Genomic DNA, 17,291 nt, shown 5'->3' on the forward strand with positions numbered 1-17,291 from the left:
GAAAGCCTTGATAAATTAACATAGGGAAATATTTCTGCTTCTCTCAGATGGGAATTCTGCAGAAGGAAGTTTTCATTCAATAAACTTGAGTTGAACTGTGGAAAGTAATTTTTATACTGAGTCCTCCTATTGACGTCCTTCTGTAGATTTTCTTCCTCTATTGAATAGGCTTTTCATGGTTTAATTTAACCTGCCTCCAAAGTGAATTTTTACAGCAAAATAAAATGACTTATTAGATACCCAGTGCAGAAGAGAGAATCTAAAGCAGCTTTTTTGTTTGGTTGCGTGTTTAGATTATTTCCACTATAATAAATCTCTTTCAGTGCAGAGGAAAAGTGTGTCAACTTTTCATGTGGACAATACTTCAATAATGACTTTGCTTTAATGTTGATACCTCTTCAAAACTTGCTTGCTAAAAACCAACAATTTAAAATTGTTTGGCTAACAGTTGAGCTTTAACTCTCTCATCAGTTAATACTTCATACCTTTTGCCTTGACTAATTTTTATACTTTGACATCAGCTACGAGCTATAAAGTGATGTTTCTTGCAGCTCTCACTTACCAAAGACAGATAAAATAAAGTAGTAAAATAGAATTATGTTGGATTTTTTGCACATATAGTACTATATTGGGCAATAGACCTTTTTATTTTACTCTTCCAATAGCTTTCAAGAAGATTAATGGACAAGAAATTTAAAGAAAAAATTACTGTTGCTTTACAGAAGTTGGAGCAATATGGTGGAAAGGTGAGTTAAACAGATAATAATCTGTAATCTGCATGCATGAATGCAGCATTGCCAAGACAGCTTTCATCTCTGCCTTTCAGATTAATAACCCTGTTCCGAGTAATGCTTTGCATGTCACAACTATTCATATTGCATAAAACACTGGATTTTGCACTGTGGCATTTCCAGTCCATGGTAAAATAGTTGTTTTAGTCTGAGGTATTGAATGATAGAAATGACATTAAATCACTGTGTGATCCGTATTCTGCCAGCTAGCTTTTGTTGTCCCCCATTTTTTAACTTCCACTTTCATATGTTATTCATTGTTTCAATCTCAGAGCAGGAATGCAGGAGTACATTTCAGTAAAATATTCTAAGGGATCAATACCTATATCAGAAACTGCTTGGCTCTACTTCTATAGCACATCAATTCAAGAGAACTCTTTTTGGGAACAAGTGTTCATCCATGTGGATCCCTACTCATGATATTTGCTTGGAACATTTTATTGTCCTTGAGGGGAAGCTCATGCAGCCTTAGTGGCTAAATAAGATACTTTAAAAAAAAAAATGTTTTTTATTATTTTCTATTTCTCTATAAAGTTTGAAGTTTTTCCAGGGTTTAGAGTGTGTGTGGAGTGGATTATGTACGGTAAGATTCAGGATGTCTTATGAGTCTTTATTCCAAGTTAGGCACTGCAGCACTTAAAATGTAGATTTTCGTGCTGAGTAAAGCGTTTGGGCTACTTGTACAGGCTGTAGGGTAGATACCCATGAAGAGCGAGTGACTGAGGAATTCACCAAATGTTAACCTGTAAATAGATTTTGGTCCCTTCTGGAGTATTGACACCTGACACCACAGGCTGAATATTTGCCTTGCTTCAATACACTTGGGATGAAGGCTTTGTGTTCATTTTTCTGAGCTTAAGTGCTTTCCTCAGCAGCATTTACTCTTGCTAAAGGATACTTTTTGCTGTTATTGATAATGCTTGCCTGTTCCTTAATAGCTTAGTGAGGTCACTTACTGAGGAAATCAGATACTAACATTCTAGCCCACCGTGGTTAACCCAGAGGTTAGATCTGCAGTTGTTATACATCAAAAAAAAAAATGCATTAAGTAGTAGATGATAGGCTATTCTTCTATGTTATAATTCTAATACGGTATAGTGCTCTAGTATTCTGTTGACATCTTCTGTCTTGCTGTACATTGTGCTGCAAGGACAAGAGCAGTAAAACTGAGTGTTGGCTTGGACATCCATCTAGAATGGAAAGTACTTACTCTAATGACCCCATGGGCACTTGAATGTAAGGTATTATATGGTCACTGACAAAGAATTGGAATCACCTGAAGAGCAGGGACCAGTGTATATCTTACTGCTTCTGAACTTGTTTTCCATAGTCAGTAAGCACCCAAATTATCTGCAGGCACCACTTCATTTTTTTTTTTTTTGGGTGCTCATATTCATTTAATGGCAATAGAAATGTTTATCTTGCAGACTTCAAAACATCCTGACAAAGCAGCATGAAAATTGTTATTTGTGTGTAGTGGGATGAGAAGAAGAAAATTACATTTCATTTTGGTGTCCTGAGAATTTATGTCTAATGGAGCTAATCCAGTGAATAATCTTATGTCTGTCCGCTAATTTCTTGTAGTATGTTGGGTTTGTGAGTGGTCTTTCTGTATGTCCTTTAAAATTCTGTCAGAAGATAAGGCAGAAAAGTGGAAACAAGCTCCTAAAACGTGATTATAGCCAGCAACATTATATAGTTCAACTAACGAATTAATACACTTATTTTTAAATGTTACAATGAATATGATTAGTACTTCTATTGGAAATCCCTTTGAGAATGTTTCCTTTTTTTTGTCCATTATTTTCGGCTCTTTTGAAAGTAAATTTCTTATAAGTATTAAATTTTAGTTTTGTACTGTTTCGTTAGAAGAAGGTAACTAAGCAAAAGTTTTAAATTATACAATTTATAATTATTAAGTGAATCTTCTCCTATGTAGTGTTAGGGCTAATTGTTGTGTTTAAACTTATTGTATTTTCATCAACAGGCGACTGTGGCTATCATCAAATCTAAAATTCCAACCTATTGTTCTATATCCTCTTGAACAAAAAAAAATCTGTAGTGAGTTGTACTGTGAGGTCAAGTTTGAAGATTAAGTGCCTGTGAGCGTCACCAACACTTCTTTGTGGTATGCTATGTTCTCTTAAACTAATCACAGTTCTTCAGTGTAATGGAAAGTGGGAAACATCCCATCAGTTTGTGAATATATAATTATGAGACTGTTTAAAATAATTCTCTATTGGCTGCTATTTATGTATGCATTGTGCTTACAAGGACACTGACAAATTGGCTATTATTTCAAAGGCTGAGTAAATATAGATTCATATTTTGTTGTAAATTGCATTTTCCTTTAATAGATTTGCTTAGTATGTTTTGTAGATTTGTATGATGCAAAACAATTTATACTTACTTAAATGGGAATTCACATAGTGCTAAATTACAATGCACTTTTGAAACATTTAACTTATTGTGTCCCAATGGATGCAGTTTGGGGTCATCAGGACTTAGTGGATTAGACATAGAACTAAAAGAACTCACCTAGACTTTTTGAGCTTTTGAAGGTATGAAGCTTACCATACAGGTAGCAAGCTGTATTTGCTCATTGCGTACTCGGCATGTTGTTTTCAGAAGCTGGAACAGCATTTGTCCATGAGCGTACTTGAGCTTGATTGCAAACTATTGATGGACAGATCTTGAAATAAATACCGTTCAGGTTTGTTGTTCTGTGTGTTTGAGTTACCCTATGGGGGAGAACTGACTAAAGTGGTAGTTAATTTAATTCAGAACTGTGGTTAAGTTCTGTGCAAAGTCAAGACATACATGTATATATATTTAAGCATTTTAAAATAACTTAATTTTGTTGGCAGAAATGTTAAATCTGAAGAAATACAGTTATTTAACAACACAAAAAATTGTTCATGCTGGTTTTTCTTTGTTTACTTTATTTCTTATTTTATTTTTTTACAAAATGTGCACATTTAATTTACACAAACACACTACAGCAAATTTCAGGTGTACATGTATTGTACTACTCTTATCCTACACTGGTGATAGCAGAGCAGCCTTCAACATGCCTCTAACATCCCATCTCTACACCAGAATAGATACCTGATTTATTTATTTTTGTGAAAGAATGTTTGCCACATTCTTTCTACTTCATTAATCCCATTTCACATTTTCTGCAGCAATGTCACAATGAAGATTGGCTTATCTCTGATAGCATTTCACCTATTTTGAAGTATTGGCATAAATCTCTGGACAACATATCTTAAAAATTACATGTATTGGAGGGGGCATACATTTTTAATCTAGATTCAGAATTAAGCTTGCTCCAGTCTTAATTAAGAAATTATCCTAAAAAATGTAATGCACTTATCACATATAGATGATATTGTACAGCTGAAGCTTCATTTTTTTTCCTAATCCTTTCTCATAATTAAAGATATTACAAAAAAGCTGATACAGATGTTATCCTGTCTAGAATTCGTTATTAGTAGATGTTGCTATGTAGTGATATTCAGTCTGTGCACTGAAGAGGAACAGAAGTTTCAAAGGAACATTGTGGTTTTCTTCTTCATTAAAGGCAACAAGACACATACCCATGAACACAGTGTTAGGATCCGGTTAAGTTTTCTTCATGAAAAATTCAAGGTCAGAAGATTCTTTAATTTTAAGCAAAGATCTTCATATATATGTCCAAGAATTATTAGTAATATAAGGACTCCTGATATTAATGGCATGAAAAAATAAACACAGATTTAATAGATAAGTATGATTAATAGAAGTTTACTAGTATTTGTTAGGGAATAAATCTACCTAAGCAATTATCACTTAAAGTTGTGTTACATAACATCTCTTCCTCTCAAGTTATTTATTTTGTTAAGTTTGGGGTTTTGGTCTTCTTTTTCAAAGAGGAGAGAAGCAAGTCAAAGGTGGAAGGCAATTGCAGCAAGCTGTGCATTGCACATTGCACATAGCACATTAAGTTAAATTATTATTAAAAAAAACTGAGGACTACACCATACAAACGTGGAAAGGAAATACATGGTAATGCCTCTGTATAAATTAGAAGCTGAGATTTAATAAATACACTCAAACACCTGGAGCTGAATCCAGTACAAATGAGTAGCAAAACTAAGAGTATTTATTTAATCTCCTTATGAGATTAAATCTATTTTATCTAGGGGTTGGAATGATAATAAAGCTGCATAAAGTCAGGTCCTATCTTGGGGGTTTTGAAATAAAAACCAGACTTTTCAGAACAATATTGTTACGCACCCACTTTTGAGGTGCTAAATAAAAAAAAAAAAAAAAAAGTTTGAAAAGATTTGGGGGGGAACTTTCTAATAATAATAAAAAAAAAAGACTTATTTGCATAATACATATCTCAATATAAAGCTGAGTAATTTTATGTATGGTAAAGTGGGAAATCCATCTTTTGGATAGTATTGCAGAATAGCTCATGTTTGTCCATTAAATGTTGACCTAATGCCTTCTTTATATCACATTTTCAAAGAGCTGCATGGATCGCATTATATTCTCATCCTGTAACAAAAAAAAAAACAAACAAACAAACACATAAAACAAACACAAGTCATACACCATTACAAATGTAGTTGGCAAATATCTATAGTGAAATTGGGTGGAACTAACTGTACATGTGTCTATTTTTCATCTTGCTTGGAGAAAGTGTTAGCAGAAAATGGCTATTAATGGATCTACTCCTAATTTGTGTCCATTAATTAAACCAAAACTAGTCTGTCAAGAATGCATAAGCATGTTAAGAAAATATGGTCTGCAGTATTTTGGAGGTTATAAGTTTAATATAAGTATAAATAGACAATATAAGTATAAATAGACAATATAAGTATAAATAGACAATATAAGTATAAATAGACAATATAAGTATAAATAGACAATATAAGTATAAATAGACAATAAATACTCAAAGAATAATTTCTATATCCGTAGTGTGAATCAGGAATTACTACATAACGTATAGTACATGAAGTTACTAGTACATGCATTGCATACCATACACAGAAGCTTTTTTTTTTTTTTTTTTCCAATTCTGACCCATCCTATTGTATAGCTATGGATTACTAAAATAAAATAGATTTAAATGTGGATCTTTGTTTGATTGGAAGAATCAGTCAATTCCCCAGAGAACCACCAAACACTTTTACTCCTCAGCTTATCCTTTTTGTGTGTTCACACTGAAAGATGCAGACAGCTTCCTAATTCTACTTTCTGCTTTGCATTAGATAGGCAACAAAACCTTCAAATTCTAAGTAATGCCCCATGTTTACTGATGCATCACTCTGCACTTCAGTTTCTATTAGTAAATAACTCTCAGCACAGCAGTCAGAAGAAAATAAATTGTTTATATACCTTATACATTTCATTGTATAGAAGAAAGAGTTTATTTCTAATAGCCTGTATTTGGTGGTGGCACTTCTGCATCACCAGTACAGTTGCAAGAATAGGTTACACATTCATTGAGCAATTGTTGATGCCGCTAATGATTTTTATTTTTTAACCTGAATGAATACCAATTAGTACTTTCTCAAGAGATAAACTAACCACCTTTAATTCAAATGTGTAAATAAGACTGACTATTTTAGAACATTTCATAAAAGGAGTGCAGACAAAAACACCTCTTGGATTATCAGTGTTCTCCACAACTGATAGGTCTGTAGGTACATTAATATTCCAATAATAACACATGATTAAGCATGAAATCACAGTTAAATTATTCTCTGTTCAGTCTAGGGTTGATTTGTTTCATAGAAAATGACAACTGGGTAATTTTCTCATGTTGTTATGACACATGCACAGTAGGGTTTTCATCTTTGATTCTATATGGCATCTCAAGTGGTGTTGCTGTAAGAAGTGATCCACACACTATTTTTCACTAGCAAACTAATTTATCAAAGCAATGATACCTAACTGAAAATTTTAATGCTATGTAGATTAATGCTTTTAAAGTTTGCATATGAAATTTGCTAAGTTAATTTTAATTTACAGTAATGTAAGTTCTTTTCTCTGCATTGTTTTGTAATATCAATATACACCTTTGAAGTTCATTGCTGTAAGGTTACAATGTTTGCTTTGACTAGAATCGTTTGTCGTTTAATCATTTACAAATGTTTTGTGTATACATCAGCAACGAAGTTTAGCTAAGCAATATGTTCTTCATTTAGAAAGTGTTTTGACATTTCCTAATACACGTATCATTACTAATGAAACTAGCTGTTTTCTAAAATCAGCTCCATATTTCTGAAGTTTGCTGCTTCAATACAGAAACCTTCTAAATGCCCCTCCTTTATTCAGTCAGATGGGAAGGGTCATCAGAAGACATTACAGATTTGTCATGATATTTGGAACATGGTGGCTTTCAGTGTGTTTTTTCTATCTTCAGAAAAATGCAGATGTTTGATTTACACTTAGCAAAGAGTTCTAAAATACTTTAATCTTTCTTATTTGCCTCTTGTTTTTCTCCCAGTACATTTTTCTAAGCAGTGTTTCATAATAGCTTTGTTTAGATTCCTGACGTTAAGGGTGGTGATTGCATAGTCCATATAAACTACAAAATATAGATGACTGGGCTTTGCCAGGCCTGACATAACTGCAAGCTCACTTTGAGGTTTTTCTTCCTGAATTCTGATACAGCTCCTTTGCTCTCTTCTGACTAGCCCAGACCTATCAAGACTCCTTACAGAATGGATTACTCTTGCAGAAAATATCTGTCCCAGAAGCCCTTTTTTCTTTATCAGAAGGTCCTTTAAGTTATTCACTTATGCACCATGCATGCCTTACTTCACCTTTGTTCCTCATGGTGTTGCTGTAGATAGGAAACAATAATGCCTGAGTCAGGCCACTTCCTACCAGCACCAAGCAGTGAGAGGACAGAAGTGTGGAAATTAGTTATGATGATAAAGAAGTACTTCTGCAGTCCTCTCTTTGTCATGGTCAGAGATAGGTCCTTATACCCAGTGAGGAGAGAAGACCATTCATCAACGGGCATTCCCATTCCAGGGTTTGAGGTAGAGTCATTTGTTATGCAAACTGGCAGGGAAGGTTTTGAGTAGACTTGCTCAGATGTCCGCCTTAAAGCCATAGGAGGGTTCACAGATGAGGAAACCAACAGATGTAAAAGTCTAGGGAACTGGAAGTGTGCTGTGCCCCATCCTGAGTTTACAGATTCAGTAGCAAAAGATTCAGATAAGCAAACGTTTATAGCAGAAACAGCAACAATCTAGACAGTGGTCAGGTGTGGACTTTTTCCCTAGGTGGAAAAATTGAATTAGATGAGTATTTTGCATCTTGGGAAAGAGATGCTGAACAAAAAGCAATACTGATAACCCTGTTTTTTCCATAGAACATACAGAAAGGCTATAAAAATGTTTCATCATGTCTAAAACACAGACAAGTTTACTATAGGAGAGATCACAGAATTAACAATGCCTAGAGCAAACTTAGATAAGTACTCATGAACAAGGAGAATTAGTCCCGGAGTGATGCAAATCACTGCATGCTGAGAAAATAAAAGAAGTTGAATGTTGTCTTTCTAGATCAGTCTTGTACGTACGAAGATATTAGCAAAAGGTTTTCCTACAGCTGTGTTTTAAAAGGAGGAGGCCACTACTGTCCTTTGGAAGAAACATAATCTGGAAAATGCTGAAACCACATGAATAGAGCACATTTTCTGAACAAAGTTTCTTGAAAGATTCAGGTTGAATCTAAAACACAGGTCTCGTTTCTGAAACAAAATCCTGATGTAAACATGAATTAAACACTGCAGCTCAGAGCTCTTAATAAGAGAACAGGTCTTCATAGGCAGAGAGACAAAAAATTAGACAGCAAGGTACTTTTTGTACGCCACCTTTGAAGTTAAAATAAAGTGAAGAAAAGTGTCAAGATGATCTGTCCATTAAGAAGAGTGAATGGTGTCTCTATCATGTAATGATTTAGAGGATCTCTCTCTATCATGTAGATTCTGAATAATCAGAAGAGATAAATACGAAATCTTCCAACAGAAGTGAGAAAGTGTGAATCACACTGGAAAAGGGGAACACATGATTCCTTACTGAACAGACTAATTTTCTTTGAAACCGAATCATGCAGTCCACCACCATAATCACTATCACATTCAGGATTGAATTTGATTTAAGTTCCAGAACTCAGCAGACCTCAGATGAATCTCATCTCTGTTTCAGATGATCCCTCAGCTTTATTAGAGCAAATACCTTCCATTCATATTGAACAAGACTGATGAGCTAGAACCATAGTCAATGTAGCTCTGCTGACAGGACACTATCCAGTACCCATTACTAAGGGTACACAGAACAACCAGTTAGAAGAGCTGTTTTCTTTCCATTATACACCAAAGTCAGTGGATTACAACTGATCAAAGACTCACTTAATAAGTGGTTGTGACCCCTCTATATATTACTGCTTTTAAATCAAGAAAGCAATTCCAAGGAATAACTGCAGACACATAAAACGAGACAAATAGCAGAACATCTTTGCTATGTCAGCTTCCTATATTCCAAATGATTATAAATCTATCACACACTAACTGCATTGTTCTTGCTGGTCTTGTTCTATCGTGTCTCTTGCCTACTGTATGCTTCTTGGTGTAGGAGGTAAAAAGCAATACACACAGTCTATAGTGCTACTCTCTGGCAGCTTCATACTAATCAGTCAGTTTGGACAAGGTGGACTTACCAGCTGAACACTGCTACAATTCTGTATATTTTTCATTGTGATAAATACCACTGGTTTTATTTATCTCATCACTAGGTCTGATGCCACACTTTACAGTTATTTTGTACTATGTCATGTTTATTTTTCTTGACTTTTTAAACCAACAAATTGATGGTAGTTCCTTAAATTTCTGAAAACACAACTTACCTTTTCTCATATCAGCTCCTAGTCTAAAAACTAGCCAGTTCCCAAAGGGCAGAGGAGCAAAAAAAGCCTGTAATCCCTGCTACATAAATTTATTCTCATTTGTGGCTCAAAAGGCAATGAGCTGCTTTCAGCAGCTGAGGAAAATTAACAGCCACCTGAGCAGTGTAAACACTTGCAACTGGTAATCACAGTCAGTTCTTACTCCTTTGCAATGGAAAAAAAAATTGCCTGCTGTTAACTCTTGCCATCTAACACTTTGCAAGCTCCTTCTACTCGGCCTTCTTAAGACGTTCAGCCCTAAAACTCACTCTTGGAGGAACATTCCTATATATGATAAATTTTCAAGCAATATTATTATTATTGTTGTGACTATATGCCAATCGTGACAAGAACATTCCCCAGCATGGGGAAAAAGTAGAAATAAACATTTAGCTGTATGTGAAGAAACTTTTTTTGCTATGAACTAGAGAAAAAAAAAAATGCTGTTCTGCTCACTGTCACACCAAAAAACTGTGTAGCACTATGATAGCACTAGCCAACTGATAGGGGTTTGACGCTTCAGTGGGGTTTTGACACTTACCTTCTGGCAGCTCTCAATGAATTCATCTATGGTCACTACTCCATCTTTGTTTTTGTCCATTTTCTGTTCAAAAAGAATAACAATGTATGATTATCACCCTGATAATTGTACATAAAATAAGTCCTTTTTATTAATCATTTGGGTTATATGTAAGCCTAGGGACCAAGCAGGCCAAAATGCTGGAAAGATGTAAGAAGTGATACACTAGAATAAGTTTAAAGACCTGCTTGTTGAAAAGGCAAGGTGTAGTGAATAGATCTGAGAAACAAGTGACTTGGGATGAAACCACAAAGAAGGAAAAAAGATAACAAAATTGATAGGATGTGCAAAACTATTACAACAAAGAAAATCTATTCGTACCCGCTAACAGAGCAGTCTTTTTAGCTCCTTATGTTACCTCACCCACCTGGAAAAATGTTTCCACATGTTGTCTAGGTGCGTCCTCCTTGAGAACAGGATAAGTGCATTTTCCCATCATATCATATATTGCTTTCATGATATCAAGCATTTCCTGAAGAGAAAAAATATGTGTGTAATGTAAGCTGCATTGTAGATACTGTTTTGGCTCAGAACAGCTTTCTAAGATTTACATTTTAGAACAAAAATTTGAGATTTGCCTATTTTGTGATAGAATAGCTTCAAGAATGAACTGTATGTTCCTAGGAATTCTAGCATATAAGTTCAGCTTTCATAGATTCAGAAGAATGCTTCTGATTTTAAATAATTTTAAAATTATTTAGAGTATGTGCAAATTCACTGATTGTGGGAAGAGTCTCCTGAGGCCTAGTGAATAAAAATAACCAGGAAAAGAAGTTCTGTAAAAGCAAGTTAAAGCACAAATCTTCATACAACTGAGTTTTCAAAAGAAAGAAGAAACACCTGTACATACACTTGCACACATGCAAAGAGTTTTCCTTTTTTATTTAAAAAAATATATATTTTTAATAGCGTGGGTTATGAAAACTGTAAGGATAATCATAAATACATCATCTGCTAGTATGATGAAGAGATTGTTTTGTAGATTGACCTTCTGTAGTAATCATTAAGTTATCTCTCAAAGTGCAAAACCAAAACCGTAATATATCTATATAAAGACCTACTGTTGAAAAAAAAAATTATGAAGCCACAGGTTTGGTCCCACCATCAGGTGTGGTTGGATCTTTGCAGTATAAAGGATTTAAGAATCTTTTTATATGTATTCTGTTTCAAGTAAAAATTTTAGAAATAGATTGGAAAAAATTAATTATGGTTGAAGCCCATTTAATTTTCTTGGGTCCAAATATCCTACCAAACTACTTTATTCTAGTGAAAAAAAAAAATTGCTTAAGTGGAAGCCAAATGTCTCAGTACCTGAAGAATTTTGGCCATCCATTATTTCTGTGGTAATTTTTCCTTTTCAATTTCTATATATGCCTTTAAAATGAGAAAATTATTTTTAGCTTGTTTAGTTTCATAATATGTTGTAGGTTTATTGGTTGACATATCTAATTTGACAAGGCTGCCTCTGACGCCATTCTTCTTTCAAAGCAGGCCTTGTGTATACAACGGTTAGTTTCAGTGATTAACATAAAAAGTAGACCTTACCTCTTTAGTTATATATCCATCCTTATTTATATCATACAAATTGAAAGCCCAGTTCAGTTTCTCCTGTACCGTCCCTCGGAGTAAAATTGAGAGACCCATAACAAAATCCTAAATAGACAAAAGCTCTGGGTCAGTTTGGAATTAAACAGTTTTTCACAAACACTCAGAAATGCAGACTAATGCATTCATCAGAATCACAGAAGTCTTGAAAGGTGTGTTGTTTCTATTTCTTTCACTTGACAGCAAATTTTACAGATTGCTGGTTATTTAAATAATTACAAATCTAGGCACTGTATGCTATACTAATAATAAGTAAATTGAGTAATTTTCTATAAAATAAGGCATCATTTTCTATTAGTGTATTCAACCTCTGAAATGCCTCGCATGAGAAGTCCTTGTTGAACTTGCTACCAAGGAAAAGCAACCCCCATGGTTTAATGGTCCAGAACAAAGCTTAAGTGGGAGTTAGATTAATCTTAGCACAGGAGACCAATTTTGGAAGAATTATCTGCTGAGGAATGTTCCATTCTTGTTATATATATACCTTGTTGGAAGTGGAATACGTGGTTCCCAGACCTCTTGGATCAATCTTGTGCAGTCAACATTAAAACCTCATGTGTGCTACAATACACCTCAGTACTTAAAACTTTTATTGGAAATCTGATAGGGAATATACAATTTTATGTCCACATGATGCCTTAATGGTCTTGTCACCCACCAATGCTCTAATGCTGTAGAGCTACTCGACAGAAGTAAATCAGAAGACTACTGAGATTATATACATGAAGTGTTTGATACAGATCACTGACAAATTAGCATAAGGTTAGCTGTAACTAATGGGATTTGTCATACTGTGTTCTTGATCAGCCGACAAACAATTTTAAAAGTAGACATACTTACATTACACTAGAGCTAGAACTAGAGTTTGGCTTCATAATTAATATTCTTTTAATAGTACAAACCTTATTTACATTGCACAAAGATCTTCCAGATCGGAGAAAATATAAATCAGGATGTGCTGTCATCTGTCTTTTGCATTTCTTAGCACATTAACTGTATTTTTTAAAATAATAGCTTTTTTGTTTCTACCCTTCTCCTCTACCCAATTCTATTTGATACGTTTGTAAACCCATAAATCTGTGAAACTGTCCTGCAAAAGTTTATATTTAAATGTGCATTTTTACATTATTGGCAAAGGAATCTTAGGGTAACACTTAAAGCAGACATTACAAAAGCTGAATGGTTTCGAATCACCACTGGCAATGTTTGTACATTTTCTTAAAACAGGAACAATGGAAAAGAATGCATGGAGATTAGACATAAAAAGGCCCAATGTACCACATAGTCAAATACGTATACTCAATGCAGATGAGAATACACAGATACCACAGTGCCAGGTGGTCTAGTAAGCATAGCTCTTTTGACAGCTTTGGTCTTTTTACCAATTCAGGTGGTATGTTCTGGGTTTTCTTAGTTTGAATCTTAGTTTTAATTTCTTATGTTCTGGGTTTTCTCTCATAAATTTCTCTATTATTGGTACATGTGTCCTTTGGGGTAAATTAATACATGAATCTTGAAAAGAGTTTTGCTCAACTTCTCTTGTCTACATCTCAGTGACTAATTGAGGGTCACCAGGTTAAATCTCCAAACAGTTCTTTAACAACATAATATTAAGTATTAAAATGTCCAAGAAATTCAGAACAGATTTGATCACATTACAGCATTAGCAATTAACCTTTTTAATTCAGTACTATTTCTTCACATTCTTCTGCACTGTTTTACTGCATTCTTGATGTAGCATTTGCTGAACTCCTCTGCAAGGGTCTCCAATAATGTTATTTTCTTAAAGTATTATGTTTCAGAGCTCTGAATTTAATTTGGTGCCAGCAACATCTTTGCATTTATTCTGATGGTTAAGTCATATCTACTTGCCTTTTCCTGATTATTTCTCCTTATTCCTTTCTTTGAGGTGCCACCCATATGTTAGGTGGCTTACTGGCATTATTTATATCCCCATAGTCAAGGTAGCCCTTCTATCATCAGCGTTAAAAAACATTCATCAGAAAATATGACTTTGTAGGAATGAATGTCCTTGTAAAAGCTGAAACAGCTCAAAACCATCCAGGTGTGTGCTCTAAACTTTGCAAGAAGAGATCATCTCCTTCCATATTGCACGAGGGTGTTTGGGAATCATACAGAATTTGGTTCAGGTGCTCCACCTTTGTCTGAATGCTCCCTGGGGTCACCCAGTACAGCAGTCAAGTTCAGGAGTAATAAAAAGGATTTATCACAAGCTGTGATGAGCTGAATAAGGACTAGCTAGGACAGGATATATTTCTACATATTTAATTTCATATGATTTAAGAAAATAACAATAAAACAATGTAGAAATGGAAAATCTTATTCAATGGACAGACTGAATCCACAGGGCATTTCATGCTAGATCCTCAAACAGAACAAAGCCCTGCCTGGTGGAAGGAATTGTACACGAGAGGAGTGGTGAAGCTCTGTGAGCTGTTAAGCTTGTGATCCAGTGCCGAATGCTATGGTGGAGCAACAGTACTTAGTGTACCAGATAAGCTTGGAGAGACTCTGTCTACACTCTTGTTACCAGCACCTCAATGACACATGACTCAGGCACTCCATTTAGCATGAACCCAAGTCCCCATTACAATATTTACTGTACCCAGATGCGTTTTCTTTTCTGGTTTAGGCATCTGGCTCCTAGAGAGAGAGGTTTTCTACTTTCAGAGCCTATTTATTTTTGACGCAAGATAGATAGTACTGCTTGGACACTTACATCCCATAAGGATGCCAACACTGTCCACTGAGAGGGACAGAAGGCCTGCCCAGCTGAACACCTAGTCACAGGAGAGGTGCATCAGATCTAGGGGCAGAGAGTCTGAAACTCCGGAGAAGGGCCAGACTCAGGCACATCTCTACATCTCTTTGTCGGGTCTCTCTTCAGTCTGTGGCAGAAGCACAGAAGCTATGCTCTTTGGTACTTGCCCATATTCTTTTCCACAGCTCCTTATTTCCAACTTTTTAGTTTCCTGCTGAGCCTGCAAGTATTTGTGAAGACCTCGATCGAATGCCAAACTCTCTTGTGTGTAAAAGTTATTCTCCACGAAAGGGGGATGGCTTACTGAAGGGCTGTAAAGCAGAGCATCAATGCACCCATGTTAGAGCCTCTGTATGCTCACTGCTACCACCTGCTCAGCTGCCAGTGACAAGCTAGAGCTGTGCAGAGCCTCTGGTTGTGATCTGTGATTAACTTATATTTGTTGTTTTTCCCAGCGGTGATAAATTATCTCTTAGCACAGTTGTCAATGACTTTCTGATCGCTTCATCCCTCAGTAAACCTTCGGGGAGAACCAGTCATTAATAAATTAATTATCAAGCTTACTAGTGTGTACTCTGGGAATAGTGTGATTCATAGGAAAGCTTGAAATTATTCCACCCGATCACATGTTCCTTTATGTCTTGTTCAAGGCCAGAAGAAGTAGGTAGGCACTGAAATCCATTTTGGGGTTTAGCCCTTAGGATTTTGGGAGGGAATCACACAGTGAATGTTAGTCACAGGAGTGGTGGGACACTGATGCTCTTAGGACAATGAAGGTTAGCAATGACATGGAGGAGCTGCTGTTAAGAGGAACTATATTTCTCTGTAGCTACTTTACACCAGCTGGTATCAAAATGCTTTTGAAATCACAGCTGCCCCGAGAAACATTAGCTTATTTCATATATGACATAAACAAGGCTTTTCTATGTTTAACACAGAGGATCACGCTTGAAGATATTCATTAAAAGCAGTAAACACCTTGTTACTGTCTTGGAGACAATGACTGTTCATTACTGTTGTTATTAATTAAATACCAAAGATGTGTTTGATCTCAGGACATAAAAGAAGACATAACTAGGTAGGTTAATTCTGGATTCTCTGATAGAAACAAATTAGCAAGCTTGTTAATTCATTAATTAATGCAAAATTCTGAGGGTACAGCTGAGAAATAAAGTTATCAGAAACTCACCAACAATTTTGCTAGAGATAATTAATCATTTTCGGAGAAACAAATGCAAGTTTGTTTTTGATTCAAAATGACCAAAATCTTTGAATATCTTTGTTGCATTTGGCACAGCTTTTGTACTTTAAGGCACTGAGAATTTGGATTACTGAGTGAAATTCCTTTCATCAAGATCACATTTTGAGTAGCATTAATCTGCACCTACAGCAGATTAAGAGCACTGATTTGAATATTTGCTTGTGGATGCAATGTGCTTTATCTTTGACTACATGTCTGAAGTTAAATAGCTTTCATTTTCTAACTTTTTTTTTCCATTTATCATCCCCAAATTTCAGTGTGTTGACACACCTTTTAAACACCTTAACATCCCCAAACTTGTTACTGACTTATGCCTAGAAGTACCAGACCCATCAAATAAATCTAGTTTGGATACCACTTCACCATTAAAATCATTAGAAGAGAGGCTTCTAAATACCTGTGTCATTTTCACCTTTGGATACACAGGGCCTAAAACCATATGACCAGAAATCTTCAAAACACCTACTCAGTTACCTACAGATTCTTGTTCTTTATAAACAAACTGTGAATGGCATTTGTGTTTTTGTAGAGCTTTGTGTTTTTGTAGAGCTTAGTGATCTGGTTTAGTGGAGGACTAATGCTGGGTCAGAGGTCGGACTAGGTGATCTTGGAGGTCTCTTCCAACCTAGATGATTCTGTGATTCTGTTCTTATGCTATGTAAAATGCTTCATCTGACTCTTACGAGAGAGTATACAGATTTAGGGATGTGCAAAATTTCACATATGTAGCAATCTCACTAAGCAATCTCATCTAATGAAGGCATGGGTTTTACAAGTACAACATTGTGCTAAAGCCTAACACTTCATTGCTAATGGTTGAAAATTTGAGGGAAAAAAAAGAACAAATTCTTTTTTTTTTTTTCAATTCCAGCTACCACAGCTTCATTAGGAAAAGGAGATTGCAACGAACAACAACAAAAACTCTTACCCCCTACAAGTTATATTTCTAGTTCTGCCAGTTAATTTCAAAATTTCCTTTTCACACAGAAGAGAGCCAAAGAGCATTTTTCTTTTGTGTTTGTTTTTTTTTTCCTAACAAGCATTAGAAAGCTGGAGTGTGGATTGGTTTAGACAAGGTATGGCAGTTGCATCTGAGATAAAAAATGATCAGGAAAAAAATTACTACTTCCATGATTCAGAACTACTTTCACACAATTAGAAAAAATCTAAACGTTTTTAATGTTAGCAAGATGCTTTTAGAGTGGTTATTGTATAGTTTATAAATATGAAGCTGCTCCATGGTACGAGGACACAGAAATAGGGAGTCTTTTGACAGCACTAGAGTTGTGCTGGATTTACAGCTAGTGCAAATGAAAT

The 17,291-nt window shown here is 35.2% G+C and overlaps 2 protein-coding genes across 16 annotated transcripts in view; one reads left to right on the plus strand and one right to left on the minus strand.

The window, feature by feature from the left end:
* PACRGL (parkin coregulated like) overlaps positions 1 to 17,291 on the plus strand; it is a 41,049-nt gene that overhangs the window by 8,735 nt on the left and 15,023 nt on the right. For 3 of the 5 annotated variants that reach the window (XM_084518859.1, XM_084518856.1, XM_084518857.1), the window contains exon 7: positions 666 to 746. In XM_084518859.1, coding sequence (XP_084374985.1) covers positions 666 to 746 — 81 coding nt within the window. Of the gene's footprint in view, positions 1 to 665; positions 747 to 2,778; positions 3,514 to 17,291 lie in introns of those variants that run through there. The other 2 variants (XR_014692948.1, XM_084518858.1) reach the window with 2 other exon arrangements.
* Positions 3,272 to 17,291, minus strand: part of KCNIP4 (potassium voltage-gated channel interacting protein 4) — a 444,218-nt gene continuing 430,198 nt past the window's right edge. For all 11 annotated transcript variants that reach the window (XM_084518860.1, XM_084518867.1, XM_084518870.1 and 8 more), the window contains 4 exons: positions 11,872 to 11,979; positions 10,694 to 10,798; positions 10,288 to 10,350; positions 3,272 to 5,336 (listed from right to left, as the gene is read on the minus strand). In XM_084518860.1, the coding sequence (XP_084374986.1) occupies positions 5,289 to 5,336; positions 10,288 to 10,350; positions 10,694 to 10,798; positions 11,872 to 11,979 (324 nt within the window). In that variant the 3' untranslated portion in view covers positions 3,272 to 5,288. The remainder of the gene's footprint in view (positions 5,337 to 10,287; positions 10,351 to 10,693; positions 10,799 to 11,871; positions 11,980 to 17,291) is intronic.

This window comes from Aythya ferina, assembly GCF_964211825.1.
Source record: "Aythya ferina genome assembly, chromosome: 4".
Lineage (NCBI taxonomy): Eukaryota > Metazoa > Chordata > Aves > Anseriformes > Anatidae > Aythya > Aythya ferina.